We start from the raw sequence: 18,114 nt of genomic DNA, 5'->3' as shown, positions 1-18,114 counted from the left end.
AGATTTTAAAACCTTTTCCCTTTTTTAAAAAAAAAAAAAAAAAAAAAACAAGAATTGAACTGGAGAAAGCAGATTTTTTTTTTCTCTTCAAGAAATGGCAATTTTACATTTTTTGATAAACAATTTTACCTTGTTGATGAGGGTCTGTGAAAGGCTACTATAGCAACACATACCCGCCATTTTTCTTTGCCTAATTTCTGGTTTGATACCTGTCACTTGTCAGTTTGCCTAATTTCTGGTTTGATATGTCCTATAATTTTATTTTGTATTTGATTAATAAATATTATTTTATTTTATAGAATCTAATTTCCGTCCTCAACTGATGACCAATATGAAATAATAATACAAGTTTAGTATAATACACGAGTATTTAAATAATTCGATAGTTATATTCATTAAAATTCGAAAAAAAAATACAAACATAAAAACTAAAATACACATTTTTATTAATTAATTAAAATTAAATATCACAAAAATTAAAATCAAAATTTGTTGATATTCCAAGAATTAAACCCCTATTTCTCCTTTTTCTTTAATTTTCTAACTCAAGATTTAATTTAACTTAGAGTGAAGGCAGAGATTGATAGCTAAAATTATGTGTGGCGGTTAATTTTACTAAAAAAAAAAAAGTGTCAAAAACATATGATGCAATGGATAGAATTGTTCTCTTATTAATCAAGAGGTGTTGATTTCAAATCCTCATATGAAAAAATCTTTAGTAATTTAATATGAATTTAAATTAGTCAGACTCGAAAGCAGAATATCCGGACACACGGATGTTTAGCGTGGCATCTATAAATGGGAGTGACTAATTTTTTTTTCTAATTTGGTGCTTAAGCGCACAATATTTCAGTAAGTGGTAGTGGCGGTAACACAGCACCATTGCCTTTGTCTGTGGTCTCATCCATTAACCAACCGCACATCACTTCACTACAAAACAAACCCAATTCTACTACGGCATCTAACTGCAATTAAGTAAGAATTTCTCTAGGCCAGTTATGGTATCTTCTAATCTTTAGATACCCTTTCTTCTTCTTTTGTTTTCTTTCTTTCTTGTTTAACCCATTTTCTTGATATTTAACAAGAAAAGATTTCTTTTTTTTCCCTGCCCACATAATTGGGTAGAGAACAATTCCATGGCTACTTCTTCAGCTTATCTTTGTTGTCCTGCGACTTCTGCTACGGGAAAGAAACATGTTTTCCCAAATGGGTCACCTGGATTCTTGGTTTTTGGTGGTACCCGTTTGTCCAACCGGTTAGTGACCCGAAAGTCGGTTATTCGGGCTGATTTGGACTCTATGGTCTCTGATATGAGTACCAACGGTAAATTTTATCCACTTTCCTATTTTGAGTTTTCATATTTTGTGTGTTAGTAAGGATTCTTGGATTGTAATTTGAGATATTGAACTGAGTTGTGGAAGGGTATTATGTAAATTTGTGTTTTTCTGTGCGTATATTTTGCAGGGAAGTTGTATTTGGGTTTTTGATTTTGTTGTCTAATTTTGGTGGAAGATGAGATTTTTTTGAAGGGTACTAAGACACATACATTGAGGTTAATATGTGTTTTGATGGATGCTTTGCATATCAGCCGTTTGTTTCTTTTAGAAAATTGGTTTTCGAGTGTGTCTTGATTGAACATTTGCGATTACTCTTTGAGCTTTTGCTCTTTAAACTTGGATCATTTGACTTAGAGGGGTGGTATTTAATCTATGTTGTGAATTCAGAAGTGCCAGTGGGAGATAGGATTTTTAAGGTTGATGGTTCTTTGTACTTTTATAATTTCTTTTCTATCATAGATTTCTTTGTCTAAAAGGAATAATGACTAGCAAACTAGGGCTTCTTGCATTTCATGTTCAGTTTTGCTTTGCAAGGACTACTGCGAATGCATCACATCCAAACCACTAATCCAATAAAAGAGTAAGCGGCCATAGGTCAGAGGACTGGATTCTTGTAATCTTTTTGCTCCAAATAGTTTCAGATTGAATTTAGTTACGAAAACGTGTTTGTTTGCGGTGGGGGAAAGGGGAGAGGGCGGGGCAAAAATGATTAAAATATGAAATTGTGAGAAGCATGAACTCATTCGCTTTTGTCTACTTGCTTTGTCAGGATCAGTCTAGGACTGGATATGTCAAGAATATCAGGATTTCTTTTTGGTTCCTTTAGCAATTATAGGAACAAAAGCACAGGCAATATTGGAAATCAAAAGAACTTCACAATCGTTTCAATCTTCTCTCTTTAGACACCTGAAATATATACTTGTGTAAATTAAAGATAAACTAGATGTTGTACCAAAATATTGAAAAAGAAGTATCTAAATGAGGTAAAATAGAAGTTGTGGTATAGTGCCATGAAATCAGGAGGGACATTTTCTGTTGTATAAGTCAATGAACTGCTGCTTAACCAAAATTTCAACTTGCAGCTCCAAAAGGGCTATTTCCACCTGAGCCTGAACATTATCGGGGGCCAAAGCTGAAAGTAGCTATTATTGGAGCTGGACTTGCAGGCATGTCGACTGCTGTGGAGCTCTTGGATCAAGGACATGAGGTTCAGAAGCCTAACATCCCTTTCAACAAGTGCTATAATCAATTCACTCGAAAACAAAACTATTAACCAAAAAATGAAAAAAATGAACTAGAAAAAGTTATCTTTATCTTTGTGTTTTTCCCTGTGACCTGGAATACATCATGTCTTCTACTTTTTTTCAGGTGGATATATACGAATCAAGGACTTTTATTGGTGGGAAAGTGGGTTCTTTTGTTGATAGACGTGGGAACCACATTGAAATGGGACTGCACGTGTTCTTTGGTTGCTATAATAATCTGTTCCGTCTGTTGAAAAAGGTGCACAGAACTCACCATTCATACTTACTGAGTATGAATATAACTGCATTATAACTGCATTATTGCTCACTGATAGCTAAAGTGCATTTTCAATATTTTAGAGTAAGGTTTGGACTGAGTATTTATGCCAGTAGAAATGCCTAAGATTAACCTTCATTTAATAGTAGGACATGGAATATTGAAGTGCCAAGGAGTCTTGAGAGTTTTTTTTTTGGTTTCCTGTTGATGTTTATCAGTTTAGTAATTCTATTTCTTTTTTCCTGGTTGATGTAGGTGGGTGCTGAAAAAAATCTGCTAGTGAAGGAGCATACTCACACATTTGTAAATAAAGGGGGTGAAATAGGGGGTATGATTTTATATGTGATACAAAATCTTTCATCTAGGGGAACTTTAAAATGCTTTCACAAATGACTCCTCGAGGAGCATGTCTTCCAATATATACAGTTAACATGGTCTGTTTTATTTATACTTTGTGGTCTATACCCTCAATGCAGAGCTTGATTTCCGCTTTCCAGTTGGAGCACCCTTACATGGAATTAATGCATTTTTGTCTACTAATCAGTTAAAGGTAACATGCTAATGCCCTCTTCGTACTTTGATTTTTCAATTCATGCTATATCTTATACTAAGGAGTAAGGTTGCCTTTGAAATTTGACTTGTGTGCTGCTGCTCATACTTGTGGGTGGAATCTGTTAGTATATCATTTCTTGCTTAGGAAATTTAGCATACATCTAGTAATACTCTTCTTCTTCTCCTTAACTTAAAGAGGAAGGATGAAGAATAAAAATTCAGAAGTCTAAATTTGGTGCTGGTAGGAGGAGAGAAGCAGGATGTGAGTGTAAGGTGCACCATGACATTTTCGAGATTGCTGTTTGGCAGTAAATTTAAAGACAGACTAAGAGGTTAAGTTGCTGAATAGGCAATACATTTTCTTGAAATGGTATTATTATTCACAAGCACAGCACTAAGAAAGTATTGCAATACCTATCGAAAGGCGAAAGATTACACTATTGAAGGCCACCTTTTAATATATCAATGTATAATATGTGCTTATTGTGTATGCCATCTTATGTTGTTAAAAGGTTGGGGAATAATGAGGTATTTATTGTTTGAACGTAAGGACGGAGAACTTTGTAGATTGCAAGCATATAACATCACTGTACCAAGAAGAAGTGGGAATATGAGATTATCTACCTTTAATGTGGCATTACTAGGTTAGTTACTGTTAAGGTTTGCACTGGGAGAGGGGTTACCACTTTGTGTGGCGGCTACATACGGTATGCAATGATATTTGCTTAAAAAAGTTCTCTTTTCCACCTTTGTTCTAAAGTGCTTGCAAGTATTGTTTCTGCATATATGTACTTGCATGTAAAACTATAAAGGCGCAGTGGCCTAATCCAATCATGGAAGAGAAATTGCTGGTGGGGAAAGGTATAAAGAGAGGGTCAGAAAACTTTGAGGGCACAATTGACAGGCAAAACTAAAGGCAAACCCGAGAGGAACAACTTCTTTTTGTCTCTTTTGAGCTTTTTCCCCATAAATAAACAGAGATATGTGATGTCTTTTATGTGTTGCTGTTGTTGGAAACCCCGATCAATGCTCATATAATATGTGATTGACGTTAACGTGTTCCTCCCTTTAAATGGCAGATTTATGATAAAGCTCGAAATGCTGTAGCTCTTGCCCTTAGTCCAGTGGTGCGGGCTTTAGTTGATCCGGATGGTGCATTGCAGCAGATACGCAATCTAGATAGTGTAAGGGTTATTTCCTTCCTTCTTTTTTCCTTCTTGTTTACAAGTCAGATAGTCTGTTTCTGTCCTCTCCCCACTACTTGTTCCTTATATTATGTAATGTCTGTTTCAGGTAAGCTTTTCTGAGTGGTTTCTGTCTAAAGGTGGGACGCGTGCTAGCATCCAGAGGATGTGGGATCCTGTTGCATATGCTCTTGGATTCATTGACTGTGACAACATGAGTGCTCGGTGTATGCTCACTATATTTGCATTGTTTGCCACAAAAACGGAGGCTTCCCTATTACGCATGCTTAAAGGTTCTCCTGACGTTTATTTGAGTGGTCCAATTAAGAAGTACATCATGGACAAGGGGGGCAGGTAAGACCAAATATGGAAACAGCTGTGCACTGTGAATTAGCAGATTTGGACCTCGAGTTATCTCTTTTTTGTGAACTAGCAGATTTAGGCCTTAAATTTTCTCTTGAATGAACTAGCTATACTCAACTTACTCTGAATCTATTCTTTGTTCACAGGTTCCATCTGAGGTGGGGATGCAGAGAGGTACTCTATGAGACATCCTCTGATGGAAGCATGTATGTTAGTGGGCTTGCCATGTCAAAGGTAAGAGTTTTCTTTCATCAATTTTATTGCTTTTGAATAGAATATCTTTCAATAGGTTCAAGTGTTTTTATGCATATATAAGTACTTCATGCTGCTTTACAAGTCTGTGTGTGTTAATCAACTGCTATCGTGTCTATGTACAGGCCACTCAGAAGAAAATTGTAAAAGCTGATGCCTATGTGGCTGGTTGGTAATCAACTATATGATTGGACATGTATTTTCCCTCATTTCCCTCCTTTCCAATAGCATGAAAACTGAAACTGTTTTGGGTGATACCTAATTGCAGCATGTGATGTCCCTGGAATTAAAAGATTGGTACCTCAGAAGTGGAGGGAATTGGAATTCTTTGACAACATTTACAAATTGGTCGGAGTGCCTGTTGTTACCGTACAACTACGATACAATGGCTGGGTTACAGAGTTGCAGGACTTGGAGCGTTCGAGGTGATACATTTGTGGCACAGAAGCAACTATTTTTCTCAATATGAAATTTTTATATGATGAAAGAAATACTAAATCTGTGTTAGATAACAATTCTCTCTGTAATTCAGGCAATTGAAGCGCGCTGCAGGTTTGGACAATCTCCTGTATACACCAGATGCAGATTTCTCTTGCTTTGCAGATCTTGCATTGGCATCTCCGGATGATTACTACATTGAGGGACAAGGCTCATTGCTTCAGTAAGGAATAATGTTCTTATCTTTACTATCAGATAACTGCTCAGCAACTCATTAGATTTAAATCTTCTGGTTATCTTGTTCCTCTCTGATCTATTCTCCTCTATCTTGGTGCCTCCAGATGTGTCCTTACGCCTGGTGACCCTTACATGCCTCTACCAAATGATGAAATCATAAAAAGAGTTACAAAGCAGGTAATTTAGCTTCTTATACGAGCCTCTTTTTTTTTTTCTGGAAAACCTTGGTACCCACATGTTCTTATATGTGTTAGTGGATGCTATAAGGTAACAAATTATGCCAGGGAAAACACTATTTTATGTTGCCGGACAGAGATCGTCCAAACTACATATCGTCAATTACATTCTTAAGCTGGAGCATAAATCAAACTAAACCATGATTTTACTTAACAGGAAACAATATATAGGGATAGAGATAGAGATAGAGATTATTTTTTAAATAACTGAGAATCCGCAAGGGCTAGTGGCACACAATTTGTAACTCTGTGGATAACAGATCAACCCCTATATCCTTCTCCACTTAAATACAATGTTTTCTGCCGTGACAGGGTTTGAATACGTGACATGCGCCTAACCCACACATCACAAGTCGTGCCCTTTCCACTAGTCCAAAGCCCTAGGAGCGAGATAGATATAATTAACTCAATACCATTTCATCTTTGAATTTCCTATACCGAGAAAAGAATGGAAGTACTCTCTAAAAAAGATAAAAAGGTAATATGTGACCTTGCTGTTTGAAAATCCAAGTAAATGCAACTTAGAAGCACATGTTATAGAGTCTTAATAGTTCTTTGTTGACATAATTGGTTCAGATGAGGGTTACCTCTCCTATGTGGTTTGCGAGCTATTGCATAGGAGCGGGGGTTTTACCCTGTGCGCACCAAAGGGTAGCGGCTGCGGGTTTCCCTTGTCATAAAAAAAATAAATTGGTTCAGATGAACTAATCAACAAGAGACACAGTCACAGACCAAAACTAAAAATGGAAGCACTCAGGGGATCTGAGTTAAGCTATTGCAGAAGCAAATGACCCGGTAGGATATGTTATTGCAGAAGCAAATTCATCCTAGGCACTTAAACTTCAAAACAAACTTAATAATGGAAAGCAAATGTCAATTATTTTCTAGTAGTATTTGGGTTTTAAAATCTGTGCCACTATTGTGCTCGAGGGATTTTAAAATCCATGACACTGCCAATAAATTGTAGCTCGATGGCACCTATGAGAGTCTATTACAAAATGCATGGACTCAACTCCCAGTACCCCTCCCCACCTGCTACTCCTCACAAAAAAAAAACATGAAGCTTTGCGTCTTCAAGGAATTTCAACAATGTAAAAGCACGATGATGAATTAATCTATCAAAATTGGATTCTTTGGATGTCATGCACATGCATTATGTTTTCTAAAGAGAAGCATCCCGGATTAGAATTTCGCATCCCTGAAAGTAAGAATTATATTTCAAAGAAACATTGCCGATTACTTCAGAACCTATGGGTGGTCTTGGCAGCCTAGACTTCCTCCTCCCCCCACCCACCCCAAAACCCCCACCCCGAGAAAGAAAACAGATGGCTAAAGAAAAGAGAATTATGGTAGGATAGAGATTTTCAACATTTGTCTGGCCGCACAAGAAAAAACAATCACTGCATAACTAATAAAGCGTGTAGGCTTTGGTCTAGTGGTAAGAGTGCATCGCATGATATGTAGGGTTATGCGCATGTAGCGGATTCAAAACCTACTATAGACAAAAAAAAAAAGGCATTTAAGTGGAAAGAGGCAGAGAGACGGACTAATTTTCCAGATTATACTTCACTTGCCCTTGCGAGTTTCTTTGGTTATCAGAAAAAAGTGTAGCATTTGATTGACTGCATAAGAAGAAATAATTGTCAAAATTAATATTTGCATTAAGTTATATATAAATCAATGTTTAATTTTATGGGGTATAGAACATTTAGTGAGAATGAGTGTATTAGCAGTATGAGGATTAAGCTATTTAACGACAAAAGTGACCTTTGAGTAATCATTCTTTCTTATGATACTTGCATACTAGTATTTGAATCAAGTGGCTCCTTAATGTGTAAGATAATGGTATCAGGTTTTGGCATTATTTCCTTCTTCCCAAGGTCTTGAGGTTACCTGGTCATCAGTTGTGAAGATAGGACAATCTTTATATCGTGAAGGGCCTGGTAAAGACCCATTCAGACCTGATCAGAAGACGCCAGTGGAAAATTTCTTTCTTGCTGGCTCATATACAAAACAGGTACCCTGCTTTTATCCTAAATTCTTACAATTTAGATCCCGTGTATTAAACATGTGATGCTTCTACTCAAGGAAAAGGGATATCACTGTGTTCATGTCATAAAGTGAATCAACCTCAAAAAGTTTATTGGGCAACATGTACCAGAAAAAAAGAAGTTGATGGCTGAAAATTGAATTACGTCTATAGAAGTGTGTATTCTTTATGAGATAGTTATGCATTGATAGTATCCAAATCTGATTGTTATAAAGAATAGATCATATGTAACTAATGGCATTTTAGAGGCTTTGAAACTTTAAACTATTTTATTAGGACCTTTGTACTGGATGATAGAATGACAACGAATAGTACAAATTTCTTATATGAATGTTAACAATGAGCTGCAGCCAAGTATGCAATACAACCTGTGATATTTCGTTTCACAGGGATACATCAGCACACTGTAGATTGGTGTTCTTGTGGTTGGTTAAGTTTCATCTTGAGTGGAAATTCTTGTTTTCTTCAGGACTACATCGATAGCATGGAAGGGGCAACTCTTTCAGGTAGGCAAGCTTCTGCATACATATGTAATGTTGGAGAGCAGCTGGTGGCGTTGCGGAAAAAGATCACCGCGGCTGAGTTAAACGAGATCTCTAAAGGTGTGTCCCTATCTGATGAGTTGAGTCTTGTCTGATGACTCACTGCAAAGTCATCCAAATACAACCCAGTTAGGCATTGCACAAGGAAGAATTCTTCTAATTTTTGAGTCCACAAGATGGAAATCAAAAGGTTTAAACATGTTGTATGTATGTAATATTAGTATATCTTCATAGTGATGTATGTATCTATTCTGCCACAATCCAGATTAGTGAAATGGATCTTATTGCTGTTTCATCAATCATTGAGAAGAAATTTGTTACACCTGAGACTTATAACATGGACCGACCACGACAGAAAAGAAGTTGAGCCTCTGTCTAGAAGAAATCCATTACTACATGTATAAGTTATTTTTTTGTAACTATTTTGGTAATAGAAAAGGATCTAAATATTACTACGACATTATAATTAATAACTTCTGAAGTTGCACACTACACTTCCCATTAATATAACCTTGCTTGTTACCATTTGAAATTATTGTTTTGACATATATAAATGTGGAATCTCTCAACTCTTAACCTTAATTCAGAACAAGTATGGTAACTCATAAGACCAAAAGTTTATATATATAACATATCCAAACTCCAACTAATTTATTGTAACTCATAATATCCATTAACGAGTTAAAAGTAAAGTTCACAAAGTATATTACATATACCATAGCCACCATGCACGGTCCATATTGGGGAACGAACATATATACTGCCATTACAATATTTGCATCAAACTGAAGAATGCCATTCCTTCATAGAGTGCTTACATAGACCTTAGTCATGACTATATCAAAGACATACATATGCTGCCATTTCGGTCTGTACACCTTACTTGTTTGTCTGCACAACCACAAAGGGAAAAAGAGATGAAAAAGGAAAAGATCTCAGACAAACAATGTTGAGAATATAATCAAATAATAAAAATGTGCTCTCTCTAACAGCTTAAGCTTTTAGATGAGATTGTCACACACTTCAACATGATATCAGAGCAGACAAAGGTCCTGAGATGGTCACACACTTCAACAAACAATGTAGTGTAGCGTAAGGAAAACATGGATAAGTTCAACAAACACACATTAACAAAAGTTTTTGTTACTTGTTTGATCGACTAATTAAACATAACTGTCAAATAACACAACTCGCTGTTTTTTAACAAAGGAAATCAACCTGAGTACATCGACATACCAAAATAGTACCCATCATATCATATCTCAATTCTCATCTTTCACTTATTCTTCTCTTTTCTTCAAAATAACAAGATTATCTATCTTAAAGATAACATCAGAAAAACTCCATGTGTAAAATGAATTATGTCTTTGCACGGATTGCCCCTACTTCGGGGGTGCTCTTTAATTTTTGCCCCTAATGCTCATTTAATGAAAAGTTGTGTGCCAATGTACATTTATGTATGACCTAATTTTGTTCGGCATGAACTTTTGTTTCGTCTGGCATTAGTTCTATAGAAATTAAGTCATTCGGCATAAGTTGGGTAGTGTCTAATTCACTCGACATAAGTTTAGAAAACGCTTGCCTCCATCGACATAAAGTTCTATAGGAACTAAGTTATGCTTCTTACGACATAACACTAAACTTATGCATCTATCTACATAAGTTTTGTGTTTTTTACAGCATAACTTGTGGGTTCTGAAATGAACCTATGCTCCTATAGGCATAAGAATTAAGCGGCAAAACTTGCTATGCATTTAAAAGCATGACTTTTGTCATATTATGATACAAAAATATAAACGTATCCCGCTGAGTGATTTTATTTTATTTTTGTCTGGTAGACGGATATTTCGACCACTCTTTTTGTTACTCAAAAGTGTTGGAGAACAAAATTTAAAGACCATGTCCTACTCAAGCTAGTGACTTACAAATAACCAAGTTTGGGGACAGAAGCTTCCATTTAATTAAATAATAGTAGTATCTCTCTACTCCTGGCTATAGTAGTTGTTCTTGAATATAATATTAGTAGTACTATTTTAAGCTCACTTATTATAATATTGTACTCATATTATTTTAAAATATTTCTTCATTAGCATGAAATACATGCAAAAGCTAGTCTAGTTAAGCATTGCACTCACTGGGATTAATCAGTTTTCCTTATCCTTATCAATTGCAGCATTGGCAGCAGCATGATCCTCATCCAGGAACAAATCCCACTGTCCTTCCCACTTGATAAAGAACTCTGTATCTTCAAAATACTTCACTCTATGCACATCCCCAGCTGGTGTAAACAAGTAATCCCCAATACCCAAATCATATTTCTCCCCTTTACTCAAATTCCAAACCCTTTTACTACCTTTTAACACCACAAGATCATGCCCGAATGTATGATGATGCGCCGGCTCGACGCTCCCTGCAGTGAACCGCACAAATGCTGAAGTAGGACTCTCCCTCACTATGGAAATTGAACCACCGGGCATTATGTCCACAGCATTGAACTCTCTGGACTTCACCAATGAACAAAGATGGCAATCACTAGAGGATTCCACTGGTTTCGGAGTACCAATTTTGTTCATTTCGTGGATTGAATTTTCTAAAAATTGGTCGATCTCGTCGGGCCATGGGTTAGATCCAGAAGCGGGGCAAGGAGACTTAAACGGTGTTTCTAGAAACGTCTTGAGAACGTCGGAAGCTACCTCCGGCGTGGTATTCATGCCGGAAACAGCGAGAACGTTGCAATTATTGATGGAACGAGCATTCCGGGCTTCGTCCGGGTTAAGACACGTGGCAGCATAGACACCGGGGAACTTGTTAGCGAAAATGGCGACTCCGACGCCGGTACCACAAGCGACGAGTCCTCGAGTCTCAACGGCGGGGTCATCAGCGGCTTGACTAACTCGGCGGCCGATTTCTTCGCCGACAGAGTAGTATTTGTCGGTTCCGAGGTCTTCGACTTGGATGTTGAGAGCACGGAGTTGAGAAACTAAGACGTCTTTGAGGTTGCAGCCGAAGGAATCGGCGCCGGCGATGATTTTCAAGGGTCGTTTAGTGGATTGTTGAGCCATGAGATGAACTTTGGGAGAAGATGATTCACTCACTATTCAGTATTGACTTACACACACTGCTGTGCTGTGACTTCTACATGAATGAATTATGGACTGTCATTTTGTAACAAATTTTGTGCTTAACAATAACACGTATTTAATGAAATTAAGTGAGATCAGTATAAAATATATCTAACCTCACTACTACTTTAGAGAGTTTTCGAAAGACCAAAAATGTAATATAGTACTATTCTATATTTACATGTATTTTCTTTGTGTGCCGATTTTCTTTTCAATTGTCTCTCTTATAAATACAAGAAACTAATGCAATTGATAGAAAATATTCATTCTGTTTAAATTGATTTGTCTTAATTTTGAATCTTGTAGTCTTAAATTAAAAATATATATTTAATGTATTAAAATATCATGTGATATTTTGAAATAAATTAGAGGAAAAAAAAACTTTCTTTTTTAAACACTTATCACTTATGTATGCAGGTTATTAATCAAATAATTTTAACCTTATATATAATACTCCCTCTGTCTCAATTTATGTGACTTATTTTTCTTTTTAGTCAGTCTAAAAAAGAATGACACATTTCTATATTAAGTAACAATTTAACTATAAAATGTATATTTTATCCTTAATGAAATGATTTACAGCCACACAAATTTATATCATTCAATTTGGACCACAAGTTTTAAAAAGTTTTTATTTCTTTCTTAAACTCCGCGTCGAGTCAAACTACCTCACATAAAATAGGACGGAGGGAGTATAATTTTCTGATAAAGAAAATTCATTATTCGACTGAATCTTTTATTATATCCTGGCTCTGCCCTAGGGCTGGCAGGGGGACCGGGTCGGCCCGCGATCGGTTCGAGAACCGGCTCGCCAGACCTGGTGCAGTCACTTCTCGCGGTTTGGGAGGGATTCGGGATAGGGGACCGGTTCACCCCTTTGGTCCCGGTCGACCCGACCCGGTCCCGGCCCAACTGAACCGGCCGGTTTCGCGGGATCCCCTAACTTTTTTTTTTTTTTGAATTATATCCGTTGGGGCAATGGCTAGTGGGCCTCCCAACGGATTTATTCACCTTTTTCACTTTCCCAACACCCCCTACCACCCCCCTACTTTTAATACTTTAATTTAAACCCTCAAGTTATCATAAATACACTTTAACTCATTTTAATATTATAAATACCCCTCTATCCCTTATTATTTCTTACAAAATCATTTATTCTCTCATCTATTTTCTATATCCTCTCAATCTTAAGTCTCAATTTTTGATTCCATTTAAGTCTCATATTATATTATAATACATATATTTCAATTCTAAATTTTCATATTATATCATAATATATACAATTCTCATATTTGCTATCAAGTATTGAAGTTCCAAATTACAAGTTACAACTAAAACTACAAAGCTTCAAGAATCGGTTATTCGGTTATAACGTTTGCTATTAACGCAGACGTTTGGTACATTCGTTTCATAATATTTATATTTTATTTTTCGTCATTAATTTTTGTGTTATTATTATTTTTATATTACACTTTACATATAATTAAATATGAGTTCTAGCAAAAAAGATACCGGTAAAGGAAAAGAGAAAGAACCAAGTGGCATTAATAAATTATTTAATTTTAATAAAAAAAAGAAGTAAGAAAAAAAATAAGAGTAAATGTGGTGGTACTTCTTCTAAATCAATGTCTAGAGTTAATTTAAATACAAATGATTTTACTTATGTTGATGATACTTCTTCATAAATTCAAATGTTCAACTCGATCATGAAATTTTACAACAAATTTATGGTGGTAATCCTTAGCTTGATGAAAATTCAGGTGAAGAAGTAGAAGTTGGTTCGGGAGAAGATGAATTAGAAGATACACCTACTAGTCCTGTGACAGAAGTTCCAAATGAAACTACAAATTCAACAGAGCAAAATTGTGGACGCCCACCCCTTATACCTCCTACAAGGGAGAAGGTGAAGTATCAACGCCCTAAAACTTCTGTTGTGTGGCAATTTATGACTTTAGATAAGAAAAACTCTATTGCTATTTGTAATAAGTGTAAGCAACATTTTAAACATAAATAAGGTGGAGGTCAAGGTGGGACGGGGGTTTAAATAGACATTTGTTATCTTGTGTGCCGATTCAATATAAAGAAGCTAAATCATTAGCCAATAGAAAAAAAGGAATTCAAGTTAATGATGTTGATATTAATGTTAATCAATCGGTAGGGGATTCTAATATGGTTCAAGGAACATTGGATCCTTCTAACCCTAGTGGTCCACTTACACAACGTAAATATAATAAGGAAAGAGACCGTGAAAATTTAGCTAAAATGGTTTCTGTTTGTGGTTTACCTTATAGTTTTCCTTCACATCCCGGTTTTATTGAATATATTCAACAAACTTATAATCCTACTTATAGAGTTTTTTCAAGAAATACTGTTAAATCTGATGTTTTTGTATATCAAGGTAAACATTGTCAATATCTTCGTGGTATATTTAGTATATTAGATTGCAGAGTGTCTATAACTTCGGACATGGGTCGTAGTGTTAATTGACAAGATTATTTAACTATTAGAGCACATTGGATTGATCATAACTGGAATTTGAAAAAAAGAATCTTAAGTTATAAAGAATGTGTAGAGAAAAAAACTGGTGCATATATAGCTTCAAATATTTTGAGTGTTCTAGATTATTACATGCTTATAGATAAAGTAATGTCTGTCAAATTAGATAATGCATCTAATAATACCAACGCTGCTAGTATGTTAAAAGTTAGATTATGTCCAATTGATGTTAAAACTTTTCATGTTAGATGTGTTGCACATGTATTAAATTTAGTTGTACAAGATGGTATTTCATTATTTGATTGTGGTTGTATGAAAATTGAATATGTTGTTGCCTAGATTTTTTATGCTCATAAAGCTGCTAGAATTAGGGAATTTAATGAGTGTTGTGTACTATGTGATTTGCCACCAAGAAAAATTTCAAGACATATTAAAACAAGGTGCAAATTCTTTTTACGAAAATGTTTTCAGTTGCTTACGAATATAAAGGACCCATACAAATGGTGTTTTAATGATCATAATGCTGACCCATTAGATAGAATTTGTGAAGAAGATTGGGAAGAAACTAATGAACTATTAGAATTTTTAAGACTTTTTTTATGATGCTACAACTATGTTTTTCTGGAATTTTATTATCCTACTATTTCATAAGTATTAATAAATATTTGTGCTATTTCAATTCAATTTTCTAAGTACAAAAGAATTAAAAAATTTAGAGTTGCAATTGAAGCTTTGATTGAAAAATTTTAAAAATATTTTTTTCCTATTCCTCAAATTTTTTTAACTGCTACTTTACTTCATCCTGACTATAAATTACGAGGTGTGCAGGGACTTGTTGAAACTTTTTATGATACTTTAGAAATTTTACCAAACAAAAATCCAACTTGTGAAATGTGTAAGTCTAGCATAAAAGTAGAAGCAAAAATTTTGTATGAAAAATATAGAACTACAAGAAATACTCAAGAAGTTGGTCAAACTTCTAATCCTCAGAGTAAAGCTCGAATTTCAAGTTATATGCGAGGTTTTCTTGGTCTTAATTCTACTAACCGTGATGATTTTGAAGAATATCTTAATCAATCTTTAGAAACAGTGGAAGACGGAGATGGCAATGAAGATTTATTAGCATGGTGGAGGAGGCGGAGCGTTGCATTTCCAATTTTGAGCAAAATGGTTCATGATGTTCTAGCTATTCAAGCTTCATCAGTTGCATCAGAGGCTGCTTTTAGTGCGGCAAGGTTTCAACTTGGCGATCATAGACATTCATTGGCGGAAGAAAGTTTGGAAACATCAGTTTTATTTAGAGACTGGGTCAACACCGAGAGGAGGAATTTTACCGTCGATATGATGCGACAATTAGAATTGAATTTTAAAGGAGAATACAAATATTAGATTACATCCGAGAACTAATTGAAACAGAACCCTTCCTAGAAGGTGGCTACGTAGATTAATTACTCCGCTAATATTTGTAAATTGTAACTTCTAAGTTCTAAATTGCAATTAGATTTTATTGAATAAATTTGAAGGCTTTTATTCTAAGTCTTTTTTATATAACTATTGTCTTGACTATTTTAATTTTAATTTTAAAATACTTAATTTAAAAAATTGAAATTTGACATTTGAAATTTCAAGTTTAAATTCTTTTTAAAAATATTTTAAAATACAAATTTGAACTTCTCAAATTTGAAATTTGAAACTTGAAACTTGAAATTTGAAATTTGAAAACTTAAGCATTTTTTATTAGCTAAAAAATGTTATTGAAAACTAAATAAACTAAAAAATGCTAATAACATATAATTTCAATACAAATAAATAAACATATAAAAAAAAATAAAAATCTCACGTCCCATCCCGCCAAATCCCATCCTATCCTGTATATATAGTGGGACGGGATGGGACGAATTTTTATCCCCCCAAAATCACGACCAAGGCGTCCCCTGTCCCCGTCCCCTTGCCAGCCCTACTCCGCCCAGATGCATATAAGTTGTAACTCACATATGTCAACTAAAAAAATAATTGAAGCGCTACCAGTAAGTTAAAAATGAAGCTAAATAAGGGGAGACAATCAAGCTAACTAGTTGGGTTGGTGCCGGTAAGTTTAGAAAGCTAACCGAAGGAGGAGGTAAACAAATTACTTTCTCCGTCCAATATATTTTTTAAGACATTATATTTATTATATATTTATATTAAAGAATGATATAGTAAAATTATCCTTCTACTTATAATTTCTTAAGAAATATGAAAATAATTTTGGACATGAATTTTCTGTTTCACATGTAAATAATCTTGCGTATTAATAAATACCCTCATGTACTAAAAAAGTCTTTTATTAATGAGCCACCACAAGATGCTTCTCTCTTTTCTGTGAGAAATTATTACTCACTCCAGTAAGTTTTTAAAGTAATAAATTTTGAGCAGGAAAACACATTTATCCTGTAAATATTATGATTTGCCACTACTACTTTTTAATCTTACTGTTTTTCATCCCTTTAGTATATCAGAAATTGTTGTTGAGAGGCTAAGGCCCGTTTGGCCATGCGATATGAAATTATGATATGATATCATACTATGAAATCATGAGATGAAATTGAAATTTTGTTTGGACATGTTATACATAATTTTTTGTGTTGTATATTTTTTTATAAACATAAAAACCTCATTAGTTGTAAAACTATCAAAATAGCCTCAATTATTTATTCAATTTTACCAAACAAACAAAAAAGTATAAAGTTGCATAATAAATTATTACAAAACTATTTGTTCTCCAATTAAGTTACTGTTTCATCTAACTTTAATTGATCAAACTTTAACTCAATAAAAAAATTGAACATAAATTGTAGTGTATTAGTCTTTAATATAATCCTCCCACATAGTACGTACAATCTCCTCACATTGAACTTGCATTTCTCGATCATATATATGGCTGAGAAAACGAACCAACATTTTTACTTTGAGACATTTGTTGATCAATATCATTTGCAACTATATTTTCATGCTCATAGACAATAAATATTTCACCGCTCCTTTGATATTCTCACAAGTCACAAATAATTATGTAACAATGTACAAGCTATGACAATTTTTCACTTGTGTATCAATATCATAATGATTCATGTTTTATTTCATTTGTGTGCAATTACATATTTTCAGTGCATTAATTTCATGCTAAAATCAAACATATATATATATAGTATATGTCCATTTGAGTGACTGCTCAACTTAGTGTTTCTCTACTCATACAAAACTAGAAATAGGGGGTATTCTTTAGGATAAACAAAACGCTACAAGATTAATAGTTAATTGGAGAAAAAAAGTGAACTTGCATGATAAAGGCTGTCCAAGATGCGAATATGCAATAAGAGAGAAACTAAAAACTTTTAGGTATGGATAAACCCTTTGCTATCATAGACAAGTCACCTAGCACAGCCACATCATTTGAAGAGTTTGAATTAGCGATTGAAGAACATGTAACAAGACTTCAAAAAAATTGGATTGAATTTTTCTTAAAATAGGAAGACATTAGATCATGCTAAATAAGTTCAATGAAAGTGTACTGCTCTATTATATTACTACAACTTATTGTCATCTAACCCAAGTTGAGAGTGGACAATCAATCAATATTTTTTTAAAATCATTTAAATGCTAAATCTTCCGCTTTCAATGAAGCAAGCAAGTTCCTTGTTTAACAATAGAAATGTAGTCTTCAATTAATTGGAATAAGAATCCGAGAGGTCAATGCAGAGGATTAACATTCACACAGAGTAAATGTAGCATTAATCATAACAGA

The 18,114-nt window shown here is 34.5% G+C and overlaps 3 protein-coding genes across 3 annotated transcripts in view; 1 reads left to right on the top strand and 2 right to left on the bottom strand.

Moving 5' to 3' along the window:
• LOC102598829 (uncharacterized) overlaps positions 1 to 245 on the bottom strand; it is a 4,857-nt gene extending 4,612 nt beyond the window's left edge. The window contains exon 1 of the mRNA XM_006347734.2: positions 130 to 245. Within this exon, the coding sequence (XP_006347796.1) occupies positions 130 to 180 (51 nt within the window). The 5' untranslated portion in view covers positions 181 to 245. The remainder of the gene's footprint in view (positions 1 to 129) is intronic.
• A 578-nt stretch (positions 246 to 823) lies between these two features.
• LOC102598493 (zeta-carotene desaturase, chloroplastic/chromoplastic) lies at positions 824 to 9,011 on the top strand. Its single transcript, XM_015308927.1, has 15 exons — positions 824 to 975; positions 1,126 to 1,323; positions 2,420 to 2,544; positions 2,706 to 2,840; positions 3,114 to 3,186; positions 3,335 to 3,408; positions 4,490 to 4,594; positions 4,704 to 4,948; positions 5,104 to 5,191; positions 5,335 to 5,377; positions 5,478 to 5,634; positions 5,742 to 5,870; positions 5,989 to 6,061; positions 7,973 to 8,137; positions 8,640 to 9,011. The coding sequence occupies exons 2-15, from the start codon at positions 1,137 to 1,139 to the stop codon at positions 8,805 to 8,807; spliced, it is 1,767 nt and encodes a 588-aa protein (XP_015164413.1). The 5' UTR covers positions 824 to 975; positions 1,126 to 1,136; the 3' UTR covers positions 8,808 to 9,011.
• A 328-nt stretch (positions 9,012 to 9,339) lies between these two features.
• On the bottom strand, positions 9,340 to 11,876 carry LOC102598159 (DNA-damage-repair/toleration protein DRT102). The gene is made up of 2 exons (XM_006347732.2): positions 10,848 to 11,876; positions 9,340 to 9,603 (listed from the first exon to the last, which is right to left on the bottom strand). The coding sequence occupies exon 1, from the start codon at positions 11,772 to 11,774 to the stop codon at positions 10,857 to 10,859; it is 918 nt and encodes a 305-aa protein (XP_006347794.1). The 5' UTR covers positions 11,775 to 11,876; the 3' UTR covers positions 9,340 to 9,603; positions 10,848 to 10,856.
• Positions 11,877 to 18,114: the final 6,238 nt, after the last annotated feature.

Source organism: Solanum tuberosum, unplaced genomic scaffold (genome assembly GCF_000226075.1).
Source record: "Solanum tuberosum cultivar DM 1-3 516 R44 unplaced genomic scaffold, SolTub_3.0 scf00092, whole genome shotgun sequence".
NCBI classification, from domain to species: domain Eukaryota; kingdom Viridiplantae; phylum Streptophyta; class Magnoliopsida; order Solanales; family Solanaceae; genus Solanum; species Solanum tuberosum.
The sequence above is the reverse complement of the archived record's forward strand: the minus strand, read 5'-3'. Positions and strand labels throughout refer to the sequence as shown.